The 24097-nt window shown below is 40.7% G+C and overlaps 1 protein-coding gene across 9 annotated transcripts in view; it reads right to left on the bottom strand.

The window, feature by feature from the left end:
• CEP350 (centrosomal protein 350) overlaps positions 1-24097 on the bottom strand; it is a 58716-nt gene that overhangs the window by 12314 nt on the left and 22305 nt on the right. For 2 of the 9 annotated variants that reach the window (XM_035121771.3, XM_035121770.3), the window contains exons 11-29: positions 23172-23293; positions 21254-22236; positions 20725-20878; positions 19411-19562; positions 18889-19075; positions 17943-18151; positions 17666-17829; positions 16883-16993; positions 16076-16216; positions 15683-15816; positions 14332-14445; positions 13641-13804; positions 12355-12548; positions 11708-11892; positions 10304-10391; positions 7711-7857; positions 6931-7082; positions 3137-3259; positions 374-573 (exon numbers count right to left, since the gene is read on the bottom strand). In XM_035121771.3, the coding sequence (XP_034977662.2) occupies positions 374-573; positions 3137-3259; positions 6931-7082; positions 7711-7857; positions 10304-10391; positions 11708-11892; positions 12355-12548; positions 13641-13804; positions 14332-14445; positions 15683-15816; positions 16076-16216; positions 16883-16993; positions 17666-17829; positions 17943-18151; positions 18889-19075; positions 19411-19562; positions 20725-20878; positions 21254-22236; positions 23172-23293 (3724 nt within the window). The remainder of the gene's footprint in view (positions 1-373; positions 574-3136; positions 3260-6930; positions 7083-7710; positions 7858-10303; positions 10392-11707; positions 11893-12354; positions 12549-13640; positions 13805-14331; positions 14446-15682; positions 15817-16075; positions 16217-16882; positions 16994-17665; positions 17830-17942; positions 18152-18888; positions 19076-19410; positions 19563-20724; positions 20879-21253; positions 22237-23171; positions 23294-24097) is intronic. The other 7 variants (XM_035121774.3, XM_060276624.2, XM_035121772.3 and 4 more) reach the window with 7 other exon arrangements.

The following is a 24097-nucleotide window of genomic DNA, read 5'->3' as shown; positions in this document are numbered from 1 at the left end:
CTGCGCCACCCAGCCTCGCCATAGGGCCGGCCCTGTACACCAAGTATTCTCCCCCCTCCAGAAAAAAAAGACAACTACCAAGAACCGTCACACAGCAGCTAAACCAATGCTTAACTGATGATCTCCTCCCTTTGAGTGGTGGCTGCTATAAAAAGAAGAAGAAGAATCTGTCTAATAATCATGTGAAATGGGCATAACCCTTTGATCAGACTATCTATCTCTGGAAGATGTGAGAGCTGCTCCACTGTGGTGCAATCCCATGTCGCAGGAAAGGATCATCTTGCTCCTGTGACTTGGGCCAACTGCATGAGTCTTTCCTCCATGATCAGAGCCAAATCAAGGTTTTCTCAAAAGCACCCTCTCGTTTTTGTACCTTTTGCATCAGATTTCTGGTCTCCTGCCCCCTTTCTGTTTACTTTTGCTTTAAGCAGTTCCATGTCCCAGGCAGCCAGGGCTTGCTTCTCTATTTGACATATCTCTTCTTCCTCTGCATCTAAGCGGCGTTTCCATTGCAGCAGTTCTTCAGCGTGCTGGCGACGCTTCATCAGTTTTTGTTCTCGCTTTGTCAAGAACCTGGCAAACAAAACAGTGAGAAATTGGTTACAAGTGCCATGAAGTGTAGGAGACAAGGAACCTGACCCTCCATTAACACGTTTGGCTTAATGTACATTATTTAATAACAATATTCCAATTAGTATCATGGTTGCTAATTCAGTACAACAAGAATACATGAGAAAGTAAGAGGAGGCAGCAGAAGTTAATACATGTCACATAATTCTGCACAACCTGCCCTAAAATATAACGGGTGGGGGGAGTTCCCATCCAGGTTGATCTTTCAACAGAACCAAGAGCAAGCAGCACAGAATTGAAGAATGTTACAAATAAATTCTAGATTATTTGAAGTAACAGATAATTGTAAATCTAGGCTTACAATTTAATATAACTGCATTGCTAGCAATACAGCAATTCACCTCCATATCTGATGCTTTGAAAACAATTATAGAATTCAGGATTTCTATCTCATCAACAAACTGTGTCAGGAACTGCAATAGACTCTATTGCCCAGAACATCACAATGTAATCTTCTGGAAAGAAGTTGTTGAGATGGAATGCACACCTCTCCACAAAGCCATACATTTTCCCACTGTCCCAAGTTACAAGAGATTGAAGAAACAGATAGTTCTGAAATATTGTCAACCATGAGAACAGGGCTTTAAGAAATACAAATAGTGAACACAAAAGTAGCCAAACCCTGGTGGAAGAAAACATTTGAATAGTGCCTCCCTATTGTGGTATGTATGTATGTATGTATGTATGTATGTATGTATGTATGTATGTATGTATGAATTAATAAATAATTGCTGTTTAATGGTAGCATAAATGGTGCCCCCTGGAGACAGACCACATCATCCTCTGATAAATGGGGCACAAAATGAAGACCGCAAAAACATTATCCAGAAAGCTTTGAAGTAGATATTTAAAAGGTAATTATTACTGTGACTTTCCAATAAACCTCGACACAAAGCTATATCAATTACATTTCCAGAACTTCTTTCCTAGCAGTTTTTGAAAGTTCTAAGCAACAAAGCCAAAATATTCAAGTTTCATATACTACAAAAGGAAGCAGAAGACTGGGACAAGGGGGGGATCTCCTCCTAAGGAGACTATTCACTAATTATCCTTAGCAGAAAAAGGAAATTTGACAACGGAGAACCAAATGCTCAGGTATGTGCACAGATGCCAACGTGAATAAAATATTGGGGCATAATCAATAACAAGACGTGGCACAACACATGCCAATCAATAACAAGACGTGGCACAACACATTTGAATGGCAATGTCCATCAACTTTGGGGGCTCAGCCCCCTCAAATATTTCGGGGGGGGGGGGGGAAAGGAACCTCGGCTCCTAGGGATTGGGCTCCTATGGGTGGAAGTCAGATAACCTAAAACCACAGTAGTGTCAATTGCCAGGTAGCCAGCTTATGGAAACCACACTTTCCATGGGAGCTAAAAAAGCATACCTAAACAATTGCCCTACGCTGTTATCTAGGTTTGGGTTCTCCTGCAGTTAAAATAGAGATGTTCAGGCAAAGCTTTAATTGGAAGCTTATTGTTCTACGTGCCAAAGGCTTAGGTCCATAAGTCAGAACCCAACATACAGTGGGGTGATGATTGCTTCTGATCATTTGATTTTTTTCCATTCTATTACACTGGAAATTTCATGATCCCACTGGTCTCTATTCTCCAAGTTAGAAGCAGAAGGAGGATCTGGTGCCAAGGAGCATCCTTTCTCCGTTTTGATGTCTTTCAACCGAGAAAGAAATGAATTTAAAGTCTTGTGCTAAGTAAAAACCTAAGACACATTACTTTTATTTTTAAAAAAATAGTAAGTCTGAACCTCATAATTAGAGAGAAAATATTGGAAACATAGGTTAAAAACCCTCTAAGAACAGGAGCTAGGCAAAGCAGTCATCATGTGTCAAGGAAATAAAGAGTCCAGAACTATATTGTGTCTCTGTTTCCCACATGGCTTTTGCAAGTCAACAATCTTTGCTTGCTGTACCTCCCTCTGCTAATCCTAGTATCCATGCCTTTTTAAAAATCAGACCACCATGAAAATACCCCCCATTATTTGGTGGAAGATGCAATTACTGGAAACAGAAGCACATTTGGTTAGATTGCATCATTATTCCTAACTCTGATTTGGGCTCATTTATAAGCAATTTAGTTTGAGCAGGATAAATTTCAACCAATGTGGCCATATAGAAGGCACCAGAATTATTTTCAAATCAGTCTGATCAGCTTAAAAAGCAAATAATTGACACTTTGCAACTGAAATATATTTTATTTATATACAGTTAAAAATCTCAAAACTGGTGATCTCAGCTGAAAGGGAGGTGCTAAAAGACAAATTAAATCTCAGAATCTCTGCCTAAACCATTGTTCTCTAACACTAAGTTATGCATTGGGCAACTAAGAGAGGCAGAAGACTGCCAGTCACATCTACAGAATTACCAGGTAAGAGCTGTGAAAAATCCATCCAATTCATGAAGAGCCTCCTAGTCATGTACGGTTAAAACTGAACAGAGCATGCTCGATCAAAGAGTCTACCACTGAAAAAGGTAGAACGTTACCTGACCAATTGGTTGTAGATATACAGCTGGAATTTGGGATGGAGGTTGGGAAAACAGACACTGAGAGAAGCCCAGTGGTGAGACGTAAAGACAGAGAAGAAGTAGTGAACAGGAGAGCAGTGTCTACAAAATAAGGAGGAAGAGTTTTAAGCCAAGATAGCAAGAAACAGGCAGAAAAATGAGAGCAGGAGAGCATCTTGCACAAATGGGTCTTAAATGTCAAACATATCGTCTTTCCACAAGTAGAAGACTCCAAAGGCAACAGAACGTAGCCATGCATTACCTACAACCCTTCGTTCCCTGTCAAAAGCCTGCCACTTTCCACACTATGAAACATATCTTACCCTTGATGCATTTTAGGAGGATTCCCCCCATTGTTTATAAGAGGAAGGCATTCCACCTATCCATTTCAGTACTGAATTTTAAAAGGCTTGCTATTCTGATCATTTGAACAGGGTTTCAAGCCATGTTCTAGTAGACACATTCCTGCTAATGAGAATTCTAATTAACTGCCCCAAGCTAAGCAAATGAATGCCAAAGAAAAAGAAAAAAGTTGAAATTTCAATGCACAGAACCTCCTGGCTCAAAACTTCAGAATGATGTGGAAAACTAATGTCAGTTGAAGAGTTCATATGCTGCCCTTTTTCACTAGAAGTTGGTTTTTTTCTTGGGATGTCACACTTCACACACACTTTCCTTTTCAAATACTCCTCTACAACAGGACATCATCTCTACTAAAATGTCTACATGGTAAAAATGTTAAAGCCAAACAAAGCACCTGGCTGAGAAAGTTGGTAAACAGTAAAAGCCATGCTACTCATAGGCACTAATCAGTTATACATGCGCAGTAAGAACTCACTAAGGTACAGCAACATGAAGTATCACTTATGTTTGGGATGGCTCCATGTTAAGGGGCTGAATATGCCAGGATCACAAGGGGTTAATTCTTTGACAGAGCATGCTCCTGTTCACATGCAAACTACAGACAAAGCCTTTTATTTCTCCTCTAACCAAACATTGATCCTGATCATTCCGTAGAGGAGGAATCCTACAAACTGTCAGATAAAACCAAGAGCATCATTCTCTAATTTGTCGGCATATTTGACAATTTACAAAATATTCTGCTTTTCCATACAGACTTGACAGTTCCAGACATGAAACAGGAGGCTAAGCTGCCTGTTGTTGTAAATATGTTATAAGCTTCTATGTAATTTAGCAGAATAATTTATTAAAGAACTCTCACATTAATCACATGCAAAAAATGCAATAGTTTGAAACACTATATGCCAGATATATGTTTCTTTTAAACAAAACACACACACACACTGTGCCTCCATCTTTGAAACCAGCTTCTTCTTTTCATGGACAGCAGACCCTAATAGAGTGGGGTGTGTGTGTGTGTGTGTGTGTCAAAAGGCTGTCAGAGTGTGTGTCTTAGGGAGAGTTCCAAACTGCCACTTCTTATTGCAGGCTCTGGTGGCAGGCAACATCCTGACATTCAGGGCCATCTTTTTGAAGGGCAGCGATGGGGGCAAACCCCAGTGCATTTATGGAAACCCTGACACCTGTGTCTCCCTGCCCCACCCACCCAAAGCCCCGCATGGGAATTTAAATCCTGCATAGAACTAATAAAAACAAATTTTACTGTGACTACAGTATTTCAGTTTAAAGTCCTTACCAGTGGGAAGATGTCTAAGACTACATATGGCAGGGGGGGGGGAAATCCTCTTTTTTAAAAAAATGCAAGTACTCAACCCAACACACAACCTCAAGCTGCACCATTTTAGGTTATGTATTGTTCTTCTGATGAATTTGAGCCTTCGAGGTTAAGCTTCAAAGATCACATTTGGTTTGGAGGTAGCAAAAGCTGAAGAGAAAGACCATCTCTTCACAAGGTGCGTTGAGATAGGTATCACATTATTAAATAGCAAGCATTATGCATTAAAGTAATGTATCTATACAGCTGCAGCCCTGCAGATGATGTGTACGCTCAACAATAGAGGATGCTTTGTATAACTCAGTGGTAGAGCATGCACCTTGCATGCAAGAGGTCCCAAGCTCAATGTGCAACATGTCCAGTCAAAAAGGGATGTCAGAGAGATTTTCCTGCCCAAGACTTTAGACAGTCTCTCGTTGCCTGTCAGAATAGACCAGCAATTGCTAATGTGGTGCCCTGCAGACATTGTTGGACTCCAGATGATGTCAGAGGAAGCAGATTATCTAGATCCATTCTAGTCTGGTTTCAGGCCAGCACCAAAACAGCCTTAGTCACCCAGACTGAGAGAGACAGGGGGAATGCAACCCTGTTGGTTCACCTTAGGCTCTCAGTGGCTGACCATGTGTTCTTCTGCAGCGACTCAGGGAGGTGGAAAAACTGTTACAGTGTTCTGCTCCTACCTGCAGCATGATGATCAGATACTAGTATCAGAAGAATGTTGCTTAGCTCCATAGCTTTTGGGCTATGGGGTCCCACAAGGGTGCATTTTGTCTCTTTTGCTATTTAACATCATATAAAGTTGCTGAGAGCTGCCATCTGGGGGAATGGAGCATGATGCCATCAGTATGCTGATGACACACAACTTTCTCTCTCTCTCTCTCCATTCCATCTAAATCAAGAGACTGTGAAGGTGTTGGTTGGACTGGTGTGTGGGAAGCAGTGAAAGGCTGGATGCAGGCTAATAAACTGATGCTGAATCCTGATACCAAGATTGAAGTGCCGTGGGCGGGTGGTTCTTTTGTTTGGGGATTAGGTGTCTAAACTGTCCTGGGATGGGTTGCACTCCTCCCGAAGGAACAGGCTCATAGTCTGGGAGTACTCCTGGATTCCAACTTGTCACTGGAATCTCAAGTGGCTAGGAGTGGCTAGGACTCAGTTGTCCACGCCCTGGTGAACTCCTGTCTGGGCAACTGTAATGTGGGGCTGCCCCTGAAGACGGTTTGGTGGCTGCAGCTAGTGAAGAATCCAAGCGACTAGGCTGGCAAGTGGGGCAACCCAATGGAACAATGTGTCACCAGGCTGCCAGTGAGCTAACCAGGTCAAATTCATGGTGTCAGTACAGTACTAGTCTACAAAGCCATAAATGGCTTGGGGACAAAGTATCCAAAAGAGCCCCTTTCTCAGGATCAACCATCTCAGAACCTACAATTGTCAGCTGAGAACCTGTCGCTTGTGCTGAGACTGGGGACTGCTCAGCTGGTGGTGACCCATGATAGGGCTTTTTCTGTGACAGGTAGGTCTGTCTCCCTCATTACGGACTTTCAGGGAAAATGTAAAAATATTTGTGTTTACCCAGGCATTTGATCAGAATACACTGTTCCTGGAAACCCTGAGATCACTCATTGAGAATGTTTTAAACTGGATTATTTTTAGAATGTTTTACAACTGTTTGTGGGTTTTTTGTGTGTGTGTTTTTAGTGTCCTATTTAATGCTATGTCTGCCACCCCAGGTTCCTGTGGGAGGAAGGGCAGGATATAAATTGAACAAACGAAGTAACAACAACTCCCATCTGCCCCAGCACCGCCAGTGGTAAAGGACTATGGGTGTTGGAGTTCAGCAACGTCAGTAGAGCACCATGTTGGCTACCCCTGGAATAGGCGATACGTGACGAGATGGCAAGGCAACTTTGCAAATTCGCATTCATTCATGTGTTCAATGTACAATGCCAAGCCAACAGCGAGGCTAGCTAAACTGAAATGACACTACAGCTAGAGGAAGCAAAAGTAAACCCCAAAGAAGTAGTCATCCTTATAGCCAGTTACTGATCTCATCAATAAAAAAACAACCAATAGTTACTTTTCATCCATTTGGCTGCGCATTTTCTTTAGTTTCTGCATAATGCTACTGGTCTCAGAGCCGGAAACAGAGGATAGGCTCCATGTTTCTGCATCTGATGGCAGCGGGGTTGAAGAACGTGTTTGCTTTATATCATCCTCACTGCAAGGCTCCTATGACCAAAAAAAAATAAAATTAAAAATTCCAAACAGATAGTCAACATGAAAAAGCTATTTTCTATTATCTATACATATTTCTCTAACTATTATCTCTCTCTTTCTACATCCATGTACCTTGCATTTTTTTACAGAATATTTTCCTATAACAATTTTATATGTACTTTGATCAGCATCTTAATATAACTCCAATATCACTGGATGCAAATATTTTTAACTGTAAATGCTTTTAGATGCAATTGTTTTTAGAACATTTTAACTGCTTCAGTATGTTTTTTGCTTTTTTCATTTTTAAATTGTGGACCTGTTTGCCACCCTGAGCTCCTTAGGGAGGGAGGGTGGGACAGAAATAATACTGAGAAACTCTAGACTTATGAGCACAATCTGCAGTTCCAACAACGAAAACAGTTCTGATTATTTTAGAAGTCACTGTTGTGTGGTTGGTCTTTTTCAACCATAAATGTTAGCAATAAAGTTTTCAGGATCAGCTTATTTATTTAAAAAACTTATACCCCTCTTTTTTGTGCCAATTATTTTTCATTCAATTTGAAAACTGCAGTGCTACAAATAAAAGTAACGGGCTAACTCTCAGGTGCATGTTTCCAGCTCTTGCAGTGAAGCTTACCAGTTTATTTTCCCCTGCAGACTTCAGTTTTTCCTGCAGTTTCATAGTGGTTTGCCGTATTCGCTCTATCTCTTCCTGCTGCTTAAGGATTAGTTGCCTCTCCTTTCTGGCTGCCTTATTGGCTTCCTTAAGACGCTTGATTTCTGCCTTTATGAGTAAGAACAATAAAGCAAAAAAAAAAAAAGAGAGTAGTAATGTTTTTGTAGGCTTCTCTCTTACTTATCTTCAGCCTTTCACTTCTGCTCTTCATTATGCTGCTTGGTATGTTTTTGTCTTTACCTGCAGCTTGGACCACATCTCTCTCCCCTTCCCCCATCCCTAGCCCTACTTTATACTTCTTGCTTTCATTGCAAGCTTTTTATTCTAGTAATTAGCTTTCTCAACTTTTCTGCTAATCTTCTCATCTTCTCTTCTGTCAATCAATGTTCCTCCCCACTTCCTTTGTTTCACTGGCTCTAACCCTCTTGAAATAGACCTATCTTCTCTCTGCAATGTCCTATTCCTGTGTGTTTTCTATGATGCACTGGTTGAAACTTATGTTTTCTCCCATGGTTTTTGTTCCTCCCCTCTGCCCCTTTCTGAATTCAGTACCTCACCTCCAATACAGTCATACCTCGGTTTAAGTACGCTTTGGTTTGAGTACTTTCAGTTTAAGTACTCCGTGGACACCTCTGGAACGGATTAATCCACTTTCCATTACTTTCAATGGGAAAGTTCGCTTCAGGTTAAGTATGGACTTCCAGAACCAATTACACTCATACTTCGGGTTAAGTACGCTTCAGGTTGAGTACACCACGGACCCGTCTGGAACGGATTAATCCACTTTCCATTACTTTTAATGGGAAAGTTCGCTTCAGGTTAAGTACGCTTCAGGTTAAGTACAGACCTCCGGAACCAATTGTGTACTTAAACCGAGGTACCACTGTACTCATTTTCTTCATTCATCCGCTCCCACTTTCCTCATACATCATGTCTGCTTCAGATTCAAAGATTTCAAGCATGGGCAATGTTTTATATGCATCTGTCTAATTTTTTAGCCAAAAATAAATTCCCAAAGGAGTTTACAATTGGCCTGGGCGATATATCAATATATTGCCCAGGACCAGTATGAGGAGCAGACAGCGATGTCGGCTTCACTCAGTGGTATATCGCTGAGTGAAACTGCCACCCCACTCTGCCCCCATACAGCGCAGAGGGAGAAAAAAGCTTCATTGGCGAGGCCCCAATACAGCTTGTTCCTGCCTCTGCATCTTTCAACTGCTCAGCTAAGGAGTGTGCAGCTGCCGCTCCCCTTTGAGCATTTAAAGGATCCCCCAGCCCAGCACTGGCTCCCACACAAGCAGGGGGAGCAGCAGGGATGGCTCTGCTGGGAGTGGGGAACCCTCCTGCGCCCCAGCTGAGCCGTACAAACAAGCATTAAATCTTTGAAATGTTGAACTACTGTTTATTTTTGTATGGCATGGCTACTGAAATACATAGGCTACATACTTTCTGCAGGTCCAGAAAATATCCTGCTCTACAAATATTTTTATGAATACTAATTTATATGAATATCCTGTTTCTCCGAAAATAAGACGTAGCCATAAAATAAGCCGTGGCAGGATTTTTACAGTAGAAATTGGAGTTCTTGGTAAGTTCAGAAGTAAACGAAAAATTACAAGAACTCGGGCCAGAAAGGATAATTTCAAAAAATCTTCACAAAGTTATCCTGAATAAAACTTTGTGAAGATTTTTTGAAATTATCCTTTGTGGCAGGATTTTTAAGCATTCAAGGAATATAAGCCATACCCCGAAAATAAGCCATAGTGATAGGCAGTTTAACTTTGTAGGTTAAACTGAACCATACTTAATAAAAAATAAGATATCCCCTGAAAATAAGCCATAGTGTGTTTTTTTGAGGAAAAATAAATATAAGACAGTGTCTTATTTTCGGAGAAACATGGTAATTTCCTTGGTTGAAAAGAGACTTTTCAATTACTAAGAACATAATGCCTATACTGTATTGAATTGTAAGGAATGTGATGCGCTGTACAGATCAACAAATATGCTGCTAGGGTTTCTGCTACAAGACATTTACTATCAAACAGAGCCAGTTCAAGAGCCAAAGGGAACACACCTCTAAAGATTCTTTTCAGTTCTCATAGCATGCAATATTCTGGAGTCGTACAGCAGGATCAGATATGACTCCTAATCCTAACTACACCAATAGGGCTGGGCAATATATTGATATATCATCCAAAACTGGGTTGAAGGCCATATTGTAATATTGGTTTCTTAACTTTTGACCTGGCAATATTTCACGAATCATGATGTGTGTGTGTGAGTGAGTGAGTGAGTGAGAGAAAGAAAGAAAGAGAGTGAGAGCGTGTGCTATGCAAAAATCATGATGCGAGGAAAACCGTTAAGCCAGCCAGTGCCTCTGCATAGCTCCATCCTTATTTCAGATATTGTGATCAGTATCAGTATATCACAATGTTTAGGTGGTGATATATCACTGTGTTGAAAACCAGATATTGCCCAGCCCTATACACCAGATCAAAATTCAGTGATTAAGAAGAAACTCAGCACAGGTGGATTTAAAATGAATTTTTACCTTTTCCTGCTTCAACTTCAGAAGTAGACCACGCTGTTTCTTTCGGATAGGTGGCATTTTGTCATCCTCTCCTTTGTCTCGTAAACGCCTATGAGAATCAAGGCAAGGAAAGTTCAGTTTCTCTCACGTCTGCATTGCAATTCTGTTTTGGTACTTATGGATTTTCATTTTCATTTAAGTATTGGTAATACAGTTTTATGCACAGGTGAAGGTAAAATACACCTGAACAAAGGGGACTATGGGGTGCGTGCAAATGCACAAAGCATCTTTCACCCCACAATGATCCTGCCCCAAAAGGATCCCACTGCCCACGGGGGAATTTTTCAACTACCCACCTCGCCCAATTCTGCTAGACTTTGGACAGCTTTACTCCAAATGTTTTGGATTACAACACTCATTGTTCCTGACCATTGTTCAGGCTGGCTGGGGGTGATGGGAACTGGAGCACAAAACATCGGAGCCCCATAACCAATATATTCTTGTTCTAATAGACTAATTCAAATCTAATCTGAAGAAGTGTGCATGCTTCTACATCATGTCGGATGGCGTTAGGACATGCTCTTCCTGTGCCTACACTAGCCAACACCTGAAAGGGTGGATCCAAGAGCAACCATGACACTCACACTCTCACTTACCAGGTGGGCAATAACCCTATGAAATGCTGGTACCTCATATTTGGCCATTGTGGTTGTTCTTGATGAGACAGCAGCAGCAGCACTCATTTTTTTAGTACTAGCTACGTAATTACTTCAAGTTGGACCATATACCCCAAAACATGGGGCCTATCAGATAAAGAACTTGGGCCTTTCTGGGGCAGAAATAGCCAACCTTGCCTGGAGGAAATTCTAATCTCCAGATGTTAGGCCAAGAAATGGAACTATCCAATCCCATTACAGATGATCAAAGTTCCGTAATATTAGAACCAGCAAGCAATAAGTGCTTGACTGTTATGGAGCACATGTGTGAAAAAGAGTAAGGTGATCAGCTGAAGAATGGATTGCACTGTCTGGAAGATCTCCCTCAAAAGAAAGATGGACAGTAATTCTTTGCTTTTCAAGAACCCACATGATAGAATATATTAAAGCTAATATGAAATATACAGAAAGACCTTACAAGTGAAGCAGAGCTATGCTTTTTAAAAAAAAATCACACTTCATTTAAACTCCATCTGGCTTCTGTAGTTGCTTCTGCAGCACAACTGTGCACCAACCTTGCCCCCAGGGATTCTATTTGTGTAACTACAAACACACTTCTTTGTTTAATTATTATTTCATGGCATACAGAACATTTGCAAAAGGGGTTTGGAAAGCAGAGTTTAACAAAACTGAGAGAAAACCAAAGAAGTCCTAGGATGGAGCACAAATTACTAAATTTGGGGTCATTGTGTTTTCTGAACACTCTTACTTTTTCTGGTGTTCCAACCAGGCTAGCTCAGCCCTTGCCTTCTCTTTCAGTGCTTTCTCACGCAGCCTAAGCAGTGATGACTGGTGAGCTGACCGCATTTCTTCCTCCTTCATGTACTGCCGCACCATTTCCATGGTAAATTTAGAAAAGCTATCCTGCCCTCTTGAGAATGGCAGGCTTAGCTCCTAATGACAAGAAAGCAAATTTAAAACATACATTTGCCAAATGTAAATGTTTATATATAACAGGGCGAGTGCTTTTGTTAAAATAAGAAGCATTGCTAGAGAGGATGCCACCGCTTTGATCAAGCATCCTTCCAAACAGGTATGGAATGAATAGCTGGTTTAAAAAACCAAGTTCAGGCCATGAATAAGCATGCATGTGCTTTGAAAATGCACATGCACTTACAACTGCATCATGCAGTTTGTTTCCCTGGACTCTTTTTGCCCACAAAAGGAGGTTCCTGTACCCTGCAGACTTTCACACATGGTATACCATGCCCACAGTTTTTTCAAGTCTGCAGATACTATACAATTATGCTGTTCATTTATGTACAGGACATCCCCACTAAAATTTACTGAATGGTTTTCTGAAAGCAACTAGAGGAGCCTCAACAAACATGCGGCTGCAGAGTACTGAAAACTTACTTTAACAGGTGACATGGTAGACCTTCCAGGGAAAGCCTCCTCATCAGAATAATCCTGGTGAACTCGTTTCTTCAAATTGATCCGGCGGTGACTTTCAGAAGGTAGCAAGGACCGGAACGACTTTTCTTCAATCTCATCCTCCGTCATGGACTCATCAAATTTAAGAGAATATTCTGTTGCCACAGAGGCGGAGTCTGAAGAAAACACCCAAAAAAATTTTAGTTAAGGGAAAGTTTGCATTACAGAACAAGTAATGTATAAACTAGTTTCATGTAATAGTTGGAATGTATGGCTTAACGAAGTGGGCAATACAAGTAAATGAATACTGACTGAATGATCAGTATCGTAGATGACTGAATTATACCCCATCAGATGGGTGGGGTATGTATGTATGTATGTATGTATGTATGTATGTATGTATGTATAAATAAACTAGCAAAACACCTGTCCATATGACGGAAAGGGTCCATATATTGCACATACATAAATATATTTGCACATGCCCTTTCAATGGTATTCAGGACACCCAGAGTTGGGGTGATGGAGTAGATATTATCTCCAATCTGCAGCACTTTCCCCGCTTACAACAAATGTCAAAAAGTATGAGGTCAAAGACTAAAAGGACATCAATAAGTAGCAATGTCAGCATGGGAGCTAAATATGCTTCCTGGAGGCCCATGTTTCTTGGAACTAGGAAGCTGGCTTTATCCTCCCACAAAAGAACTTCAAATTGCAACATATTTTTTGCTCCATAAAACATGCTGCCAGCCAATAATAACCAAGCCCCACCTGACGTTCCATTACTTAAGATATTAGAAATTAAGCTCAGGAAATCGCATCTTGCATAACACTCACTTGTAAACAAGTACACACACTGATGTAAAGACTCGTGACTTTAAAAAAAAAACCAACCTCAGTGATTCCCAGAACAAAGGAAGGAGGAACACTCAGTCAGTGGCTCCCAGAACAATGGAGGCTGGAAGCAACAGCTAGCCAGGATTCAATGTGGCTATCATGGTGTCATTATCAGACTGCAGATTCCCCAGCAGCTCAAGGGGCTGGCTAACCAGAAAATGACATATAAAAGTAATTGTGGATTGCCTGTGATGGGGAAAGAGTGCTGCATGCAACAGCCTGGTAAATATTTCACCATTTTATACTTCTTCTATGTGACTCCACCAGCAGAACAATCAATAGAGCAAGGGACATAACACAAGCAGCAAATAGATTGGAATAGAACTAGGAGTAAACACTGAAGTAGTTTAAGTACTCGTCCAAGAACCAACCTCTCTCATCTGCAATGGATGGAATAGTATCATTCATTAAAGAATCATTCACAGCCATAGGAACCTGCTCTTCAATGGAGCTGCCTGACTTTTCACGACGGGAAAGTTTCTTGGTCCCCTTGGAAGATGAAACAAATGGACTTTCCTGGCAACTGCTGCTGCTACTGTTTTATAAAAAGGTATAATAAAAGCACAGAAGGGAATCTTGAATTAGGGTTGTAAAACAGGCCTGCATTATAATAATATAATAATATAATAATTAAAATAATAATTAAAATAATAATAATAATACCAACAGTGCTGCTGCACAATAAAAAACAACTCAAGTTTAGTTTTAGATCATTCCTGAACGAGACTCTGCATAAGTGCAAAAACCATATTATGTGACTGCACAGAAAACATGAAGAAGAATTCAGTTCATATTCATGTCATGGGGTATCAGATTAGCATTAAACACCACTCCAAAATATAGCAACTTGGCTAATGCAATGGTCCATGGATAGGCCTGCATGACTTGTGATCCAACAGCTAGCTATGGTCTGCCCTAGTTTATTGAGCCCATGTGAGTTTGCAGGCTCAAAAGATCTGCAGGTCTGGACTAGAAGAAGAAACACCAGACATCAAGTACTGCTCAAAGTCTTCTTCTGCTCCCTTTATAATTGACAGTAACTGTTTGAGTTCTGCTTCTTACCTCTGATCATGTGCCTTTGATCTTGGCGATTCTGTATAACTATCAAATGAGGAAGAAAGGAGTTTTGAGTCATCTATCTCCTCTTTACTTTGTGAAGGTATAGATTCTGCTTTCCTATTAAAGAAAATAAGCAAGCGTGAGTTATTCTGAAAATAAAAAAGAAAGTTCAAGCTGATTGTCATAAGTAGCTGAAAAAAAGCCTTACAAGACAAAATGATTATAGTGAAATAAATGAATGAGAAACATCCAATTAAGTATCAGTAATGACAAATGAGTCAGAAAAATGTAGTTAGCTCTGCATAAAGAGCTTTGTGTGTATCCAAACTAGGCTTAGTTTCTCTTGTGTGCAGAACAAATGGAGAGCAGGCGACGCTTCCTGACACTTGTCACTCTCTAGAGCACCCAATATAAAATGGCATGGACTTCTTCCCACTCAGGATGAGTCACTTGACAGGGAAGGAAGCATCTCCTGCCAAGTGGCATGTGAAATAGGCCTCTGTTTTGGCAGGCAGAAAGTAGACGTATCAATCTTCTAACTCCAGGAGTGTTTTTTTGGGGGGGGGGGATAAAAGGTGTGTGGAGCAGCCAACAACAGATACATTGGCCTCTGATCGTGGATTTCAATATGGAAGGCAGGAACCTACCATTCTTCCATTCCCCACAGGGAAGAAATGGACAGGATGTGCAAACTGGTGTTATAGCCCTATGCACAAAGTCTTCCCTGATGCCTACAATAAGTCAATCAAGGGACTATCAAGTAAACCCAACAAGTACAAATGCACATACAGTCAAACCTCGGAAGTCGAACGTAATCCGTTCCAGAAGGATGTCCGATATCCAAAATGTTCGACTTCCAAGGTGCAGCTTCTAATTGGAAGAGCCTTGTCTGCTGCGACGGACGTTCGACCTCCGAAAATTGTTCGAAAGCTGGAACACTCGCTTCTGGGTTTTCGACGTTAGGGAGTCGAAACATTCGGCAACTAAGCCATTCAAGAACCAAGGTTTGACTGTATTCCCTTTCCTTAAGAATTCCCTTCTACACTCTAATGCTGGAGCCAAATGACCTGCCTTGCTACAGTATTGGCTGCTAGTTTAGAAAAATCAAACAATAAAAGGTCACAAAGGCTAAAAGGAAGGGGGAGGGAAACTGCTCTTTATTGATGAGACAGGGAAAAGAAAGTAAGAGCTCTTGGGGAGTTGCCTAGTACTCATGCGGACATCAAATTCCCCTCCCTCACCTACGCAAGTACGCATATCAGTGGTGGTGGGTGTTTTTTGGAGTCTGCCTTCATGCCTTTGGTGAAACACTGCTCGCAATCTATTCTAAGAACTAAAATGTAATCTAAAATACCTGCTTGTATTATGAGATTTTAGCTTCTTTATGAATGCTGAATGCTGCTTCCGCTCTTGGTCAATCAGTGTGGTCATCGGGGTTGCCGGAGCACCAATGGCACCAGAGATCTGGACTCTTGCAAGCTCTGTCATCTGAATAAAGAAGCACAGACAGATGTACTTTTCGTAAGTTAATATTTGAGAAATTACGCACATTTCAAATATATATACACACACTAAAATATTTCTCTCTCTCTCTCTCTCTCCCTCTCTCCCATCCTTCAAACAGGCAGCGTGCTTTCCTTTCCCAAAGTAGTCTGCTGAAGAGCTCTTAGCTACAATCAGCAAGCTAGCTTTAGCAACCATTCTGCACAAGGCCAAGCTTGCCAAGGATTCCAGAGCAGAATCTAACCTCACGTATCTGGCGAGCAGCATCTGTGGTGAGCAGAGCAGTCTCCATCTGCTGAGCTGCAATCTTGCAAGTGGTCTCCTGTAAAGCACCTACTGTCTCCTGTTGTGACTGTACCAGCTGCTGGATAGATTCTGCATGGCCCTATGTATTTTAAAAAAAGTTCTACTTTATTTCATGTGCCAAAGGGGCCAGCTAGTAAATTATAAATTATTATGACATGCCCAGCACCTTTGCTATTAGGGCACGATCCTATATTGAGACACACTTTGTAATAATACAGTTTAAATTTTGTTGAGCGTAGGGAGAGTGTCAGGCAGAAGTGGAGGTGCTGGGCATGAACTGATCAGCGTGAACTGATGCTTTTGAGTTCTGAATACAATATGGTTTTATTCTGTACTTTTTTTAAAAAAATGAGACATTCTGTCTGTGTGATCTGCTAGGTCCAAAGACCTCACTTCCTGTCATTTCCCTGGCTTAAGGAGTGTCAGTATTTGGCATGGTGTGCAGTGGCCTTGACTGGATCTCCAAATTAACACATGGCAGCTATTTTGGGATATGTCATGGCCCACATGGTAGCTATTTTGGGACTGATTCCCACAGTGCCCCCTGACTCACTAATGTTGGCATCTTCTAAAATCTTGCACCTCTAGAACAAGATCTTTTTCTGAAGTACAGTACATTGAGATGACCCAATTTCTTGTTGCCTGCTATTTGTGAGATTTGGATTAGCATCCATTAGCACCAATTTCTCCACAGGAAAAGAATTCTACTTTTAAGTTTTACATACTGTTTGAAAGACCTCATTACCTGAGCTGCTTTCTTCATTGCCTCATCCAGTTGCCTCTGACTTTCCAGAGCTTCTTGCTCTGCCTTGAGCTTCAGAAGAGCCAAGTCGCGCTCGTGTTGCTGCTGCTGTGCCTACAAGATTAAGTTTAGTTTAGTTTTAGTTTATTAATTTATATCCTGCATTTTTACATACAATGTAATTCAAGGTACCTTACACTTAAAATATATTTCCATAAGGATATTATTGCCCCTGTCACTAAATCCTAAATATTTCATTTATTATTAGCACTTATACTTCTGCGTCTTATAGTGTATCTCATGCCTTTCATTGTCTATTTTTACAAAGTTCACAAGTTCCACCCTATACAATAATACTGCAATAAATAAAACTTTTGGTATGAAGTATTGAAATTGCACATAACCACATTTATCACAAGCAGCTATCATTTTCAGGAACCACAGATTTTGTTCCCTCTTTTGAACAAGAACCTACAAATTTTGTAGTTTTAATGGAAATATAACAATACAGTGGTACCTTGGTTTAAGTACACAATTGGTTCTGGAAGTCTGTACTTAAACTGAAGCGTACTTAACCTGAAGCGAACTTTCCCATTGAAAGTAATGGAAAGTGGATTAATCCGTTCCAGACAGGTCCGCGGAGGACTTAAACTGAAAATACTCAAACCGAGGCGTACTTAAACCAAGGTATGACTGTATTCATCTGATCGCAACCACTCTTATCTTTGACAGACACTTCAGAGGAGTGTATACAGCAAATAAGGCAGAGATAAGAACTACGGTTACCTTTAGAATCTGAGCTAGTGAAACACTTTCCTGCTGGGCAAGTGATATGCCTCGGACTCGTTCGACATCAGAGATCTGGCGAACAGACTCCTCAATTGCACTTAAATAATTAAGCTCTGCTGACATACGATGTTGGAGACCGGCAGGTGAGAAGCGCATGGTACCTGTAAGGTAAATATGAAATACTAAACACCTATGTGTTCATGCAAATCACATTTTTTAAGAAATGTAGCAAGAGTAAGCAGCATCATGAGCCATATAGTTTTTGCCAGCTCACCATTCATGTTACCTGCCCCGGTCCTGTTGGTTCCAAGGTTCATATCAGAGAAGGCATGGTTTGCCTTGGGTCCAGAAGTTATAGTCCCCAGAGAGTTTGAAAGGGGTCTAATTTTTTCTGCCGTATTTACTGCAGGATCCAATGGTTTCTGTAGGCTTGGAGAATGAGGAGAGCTTGGAGTCCTTGGGGACCTTATCTTATCTGGGAGACTAAAAGTTAAACAAGAATTGAAGTCTTTATTCTTTCAAGAAAGAGTAGTCACACAGCAAAACCAGTTTGGAAAGTATCATATACCTCCAGCAGTACACAAAGAAAAGAGTAATAGCCAGTGCTTTTCTTCTAGAAAAATTGTGCTGGTACTCATCATGAAGTTGTTACAGGTTGTGTGCCACACTTTTAACCTGTGATTTTCTTCTAGGGGAAAAAACTGCCAGGACTGCATACCCTGAGTACCCCAGGGGAAAAAAAGCTCTGGCAATACTTGAGATTCACACACACAAAATACAGTCTTCCAACTATTTGAAGAGCTTATATGTTACTTCAAAAACATTGGTATAGTTCAGATTATCATACCTCTGTTTTAAAACAGAGATATTAAATTACTGTTTTGCCCACACAAGCAGCCACCTTCGCTCTTCCCTTTGTTATATGATCAAATGAGGCAATCTCTAATCAATCATGATTTCCTATTTCATCTAAACCAGGACATTCTGGTTACTAGCTTTGGAACAGGTTAGGATATTAGATCAATTTCAAACTGCGGTTTAAAAACCTGGTTTGTTCCAAAGCTGTTAAATATTGCTCTTTGTTTCATTGCACAAGCAAAAAGTCTGACTGCATGGAGAAAAGACATATTGACATCATTCAGTTTATTAAGCCAATATATGATTATCTGAATGTGGCTATGGTTTGGTAATATACAACTAAATGAAGTGGTTCACTTTACCTCATCAAGGAGTGAGCAGAAAGTTCTTCTAAAGTGCTGTCAGAATCTGGGCTCTGGTCTTCTCTATGAGGTATTCCATTATTAGGTAATACATTCTTCACCTGTTGTGATCCATACTCTGACCCTGGCAACATTTTGTTTTCCTCCCTCAGAGAGGCACTTGGAACTGTGCTGAAAGATTCTGACTCTGTAACACACATTTTGGGAAAAAGTGATTTAAATATAAAATAAATATATACTTTCCCCCACTTGACAAGTACACTTGACATTTTCAGATTTTAAAACTTTGCCAAAGGTTTCAACCCAGATTTGAGAGCAACAATATCAGTACTTGATCACTATCTAGGGGCCAAAGTTGGCTGAAAGAAGAGGGGCTATTCCACAAGGTTTGGCAAGGTTCTGGAAGGGTTTGTGGGAAACACAGTTGGCGGACACTCCATTCTAATAATCATAATCATAACAATTTGTATGTTCAACCATAATAACAATGGCAAAAACACAAGCATAGTAAATGGCACTTACTTTCCTTTTTCACTCTTTTTTTAGATGATGCAGACGAGTTGGAAGAACCTGCAGAAAGTGTTCCTGAGGAATGGTGGGTAAATTCTACAGCTTGCTGCTCATACGACGACTTTCTGGTGGCAAACTCCTCTTTGAGGCTGGGGCTGCTGCCACTGTCGATATAGACATGCAACTAAAATATTGCCGGACTTTCTCAGTTACATTTATACTACTTGTGTAATGAGCATTTTAATTTACTTAATAAAGCCTTACAAGGCACAAGAGCAGGACTTCTATTTACCTCTAAAAGCAGCTGAATTATAGACAACTTTGCACATGGGCTAGACCTGCAAGCTTTAATGTACAGCTGAATTATGGTTTACTCCATTAATATTCGGGCTGAATCTTAAAAGCATATTTATTTTTTTAAGTGGATGTTGTCGCAATAAGGAATTACACGCAGGAACAGCCATCTGCCCACAATGCATTCCTCCTCCCAACATTGTTTCTGCCTAAAATGGATGTAGCCAGCCAGCAAAAGAGAGACAGAAAAACTGATTTGTCCTGCTGTCTTGATTGGTCTGATCTATCTCCCTCTTCCTCTCTCCATGGTTTCTGCCCCAGAATGAATGCCGCTGACAAGCAAAGCACAAAGTGGGCAAGCTCCAGCTGTTCAGATATCTGACTCTGCGGAGTGTATAATTCTTTATGTTTGGACTAGTGAACTGGTGGGTATCCAGTGGGTGGACAGTGGGACCTGTATGTAAACTATTACAGACATCTTTCCTTTTAACAATGCAATAATTTTTGTGTTCAAAACTGAGTTCCTATTCTCCAACACCCTTAAGGATATTGAAATATCTATACTTAAAAATCAACTGAATTAGTAAATTAAGTTCTCTTAAATAGATTAAATATTTGTCAATCCTGATTCGAAACACCAGCAAAGGGAATTCTGTAGTTCTTAAATAATTTTCAGGCTGTTAATTCAAGATTTTCAAAAACAGTTGAGCTGAGTGTCATTTGTGCCTTGAAAAAAAGTACCAGGTTGTGACTCGAAAGCTGTTTTAAATAGACAAAGTACTCATTTACTCTGCTCTATGCCACAACTCAGATTTGTCATACTCTATAACAAGGAAGCATTCCCTTCCCATTGAGGGATGAAAAACAACCCTGTAATAGTTCATTATTTAATGAACATGATTCTTCATTGATTTTCGCTGCCATTTAGAATAGAATAATAGAATAGAATAAATCTTTATTGTCATTGTCCCCTTGCGGGAACAACGAAATTTCTCGGTTGCTATATCGACTCAACTCAACTCAAATAAGTACCTGGGCTGAAGAGGAACTCTTTTATCTGCAATGGTTACACTTTCCTGGGAGGAAATGAAATCATCTTCATATGAATCAATGCTAGCTGGGGGACTCATGACTGGAAGCAAAGGTTCCTGAGTTGGTGGTGCTTGCCCTGACCACTGTTCAAATCCTGCAAGAGGTGAAAGAGCAAAAACAAAGTAATCTGTATTTCAGAAGCATGCCAAATAAGCTTGCTGACAGAGATCCAAAGCCCATTAAGAGCAGCTTTGGAAATTTTCCTTTATATGCAACAACGTTCAATTATAATCTGAAGACAGTTAAGCGATTTCATAGTAAAGACGTAGTTGCCAAAATTTTCAAAAAGGACTGGAAACTTCTCGCTTATCAGCAAATACTGGCATCAGCATAAAAAAACAAAATCTGAGCTACAGGTTTATAACATAACTTAAAGAGCTCAGGATTTCAACTATCATGGAAGTGCAGTCATTTTGACAATTACACCAACAAAACACCAGAGGCAGCAGTAAGTCTCTCATTGCCTTACCTTTCCCACAAAGCTGGTAATATTTTGTAAAGATGTTGATGGCACTATGGGGACTCCCCCTTATCAGTTCTTCCCAAGTACTCCTGATATGTCTAAAAATGAGCAAACACTTCTCTGCCTCCTTCTGAACTTCTTTTATGGGCTCACAGCCAGCTATATCTGCAGCACAGAATTCTTTCTCCTTTAACACTTCCAGAGTCTTCAAAGTCGGATGCTCACGCCTCTCTCCTTCCTCCTCAGATGCAAGGCCATCACTGAGTGGCCCCTCACTTATTGACTCTATGCTACCATCACGCATAGCTACAACTTTACTTTCAGCACCTGGGGAGCATGCTTGTTTTTTGGATAGATTTCCTAGCATTCCTTCAGTTCTGTAGTTACCTGGAAGGCTGATAGTTGCAGCCCGAGGGCTGAGGGTCTCTGGGAGCCTTTTGAACTCACCAAGGTTCCCGACTCCAGGGAGGTTATCATCAAAACTTGTATGTGGGGTACAAGTACCCAACATCTTCTGGAGCCTGGCTGAAAATACATCCTCTTCGTCCACAGGGGGGCTGCTGGCCATTGTCCAACTGCCATCACCCTGATCTCCTTGCAACAAGTCACGCTCAGTATTCCACACCTCACCATAGTTAATGCTGGCCCCGGCTAACTTCTTGGCTTCGCTTTCAATTCTGCTCGACAAAGAGGCTGCTGTTGCCTTCAGGGCTTCAATGCGGTTCAATTTATTTTTATACTGATTAATGGTAGGCTGCACAGCAGATGCCATAACTGGTTGAGATGCCAAAGGTATGGATCCCACAGCTGTGTTGTGACCCCTTCTGCTTGATAATACAGAGTCGTTTTGCAAGACATCTATGTGATCCAGGGCCAAAAGCTGGGAGACAAATCCCCCAGTCAAGACAAATGAAGGTTGTTGGGAAGAAAGCTGGGCTTCTGAAGTCAGCCTATCTGGCTGAATCCATAAAGGGTCCAAGAAATTATTCCTAAAAACAAAAAAGTTGAATTCTCATAAACTTGGAATAATGAAGACTGAACAATGTTTGACTATTAAATGTGCACATAGGTTAACGTATTGGAAATCATTTTAAAAACTAGACTTCTTAGCCCAGATTAAATTTTCCCTGATCCCCCATACACATTGTGGGAGCAGTGTAAAGGTGTAAAATTTGAAGCCGTGGGGTAGGGGTCATGTTTTATCCAGGGTGTGAGATTTGGAAAGAATTTTTTTGGGGGGGAAAGCTGAACAAATGCAATACTTTTCTTTATACATACTGAAAGCCACTTTGTTACTTTAGGACCGTAAGATGCATTATGCAAAAAATGGTTCATCATAAATTAATATCTGCTGTATTAAAAGTACAGATTATCCAGATAATAATTACAAACTGATTAAACTTTTGTTGCAAGTGGAATACAAGCTGCTGAACTGTAAGGAACCTAGCATTCAAGCTTCCCAAATCCTGCACCAAGAGGACTGAAATCTATTAACGTTTTCTAAAAAAAACCAGAGGCTTTTTTACTAGGAATAACAGGAGAAGTACCAAAGAATTTAAAGAGACTACTTAAGTATTCTACTACAGCGGCCAGAATGCTACTTGCCCAGAAGCGGAAGGAAGAAAATGTCCCAACAAAGGAAGAATGGATAACTAAGATAATGGACTATGCTGAAAAGGCAAAATTGACCATGAAGATCAGGCATCAAGATGAGAAAAAAATTAACCAAGAATGGAAAAAAATTACAGATTACTTTAAAGAGAAAAATCTGCTGCTTACACAGAGCATATTGCTAAGTCATTTTAAGACCATTTCCTACTATACCAAGTTTCTAAGGTTGCAACAGTGTCTTTTACAAAAAATAGTGTTAAAAGTTCTTTTAAAATACTTACAAGTTGCCTTAAACATACTCCTGCTTTCTTACCTAATAAGAGGATGAGGAGCTTCAGAGAGAGACATATCACTACTGGAAGATGTACTGGGTGGGCGCTCCTGCACTTTGTTTTCTTTATCAGATTCTCCAGACGGTTGATATCCAGGTTTGGACTGGGAAGAAAAATGGGAGATATTTTTGAAACATGAAATTCTGTTAGAATTAATCAAGATAAAAAAAGTTAAACATGTGAGAAGTCCCAAGTGACCAAGCAAACAGCTGACATTTGTTTTCCGCACTTATAAAAACCAGGCTAGACACAGGAAACAACATATTAGACATATTAGCTGGTCCTTTGGCAAGAACACCTTATATTTAAGTCAGCATTTTTTCTACTTCTGCAAATGCTGGGGTTCTCCCAAGGCTGCCAATTGGGGGGGGGTGGATGTTGTTATTTTGGCTACATGTGTCTGGCACTCAGTCATTCAAGTTCACTATTAGAATATATGACGGCTTTAATCCTAACTACGGCAAAAAAGGAAGGTCTCACAAGGGGACACCAAAACACTCCTTTCCAAAAAGCCTTCCTGGGCAGTCAGGGGACACTCCTGAACAAGGTGGGATACAGCAGGACGGGGGACTGGTGTGGGATGAAGGGAAATTGTACCAAATCAGGCACAACTGGATGCTGAGGTGTCATTTAAAGGTCTACACCCTTCACAGGGGCAGCCACACACACATTACATAATTTGCCCCTTGGTGTGCCTGAGCTTCCTAGCCTTCCCCTCATCAATGCTTCTTCAGAATACGAGTTGGGTGGTTATATTGAGCAACATGGTTATATCGATCAACAGCCATGCTGCCCAAGGTCTGGATTCTTACTCTATGCCATGACAAATGCTGTGAGCCACAGCTACAGCCATTTTTAACTCACTTCTGTCTGGCCATATTTCTTGCTCCTGCCAGTGCTCCACACT

Source organism: Zootoca vivipara, chromosome 7 (genome assembly GCF_965207765.1).
Source record: "Zootoca vivipara chromosome 7, rZooViv2.hap1.1, whole genome shotgun sequence".
Lineage (NCBI taxonomy): Eukaryota > Metazoa > Chordata > Lepidosauria > Squamata > Lacertidae > Zootoca > Zootoca vivipara.
This window is presented reverse-complemented; position numbering and strand designations above follow the sequence as displayed.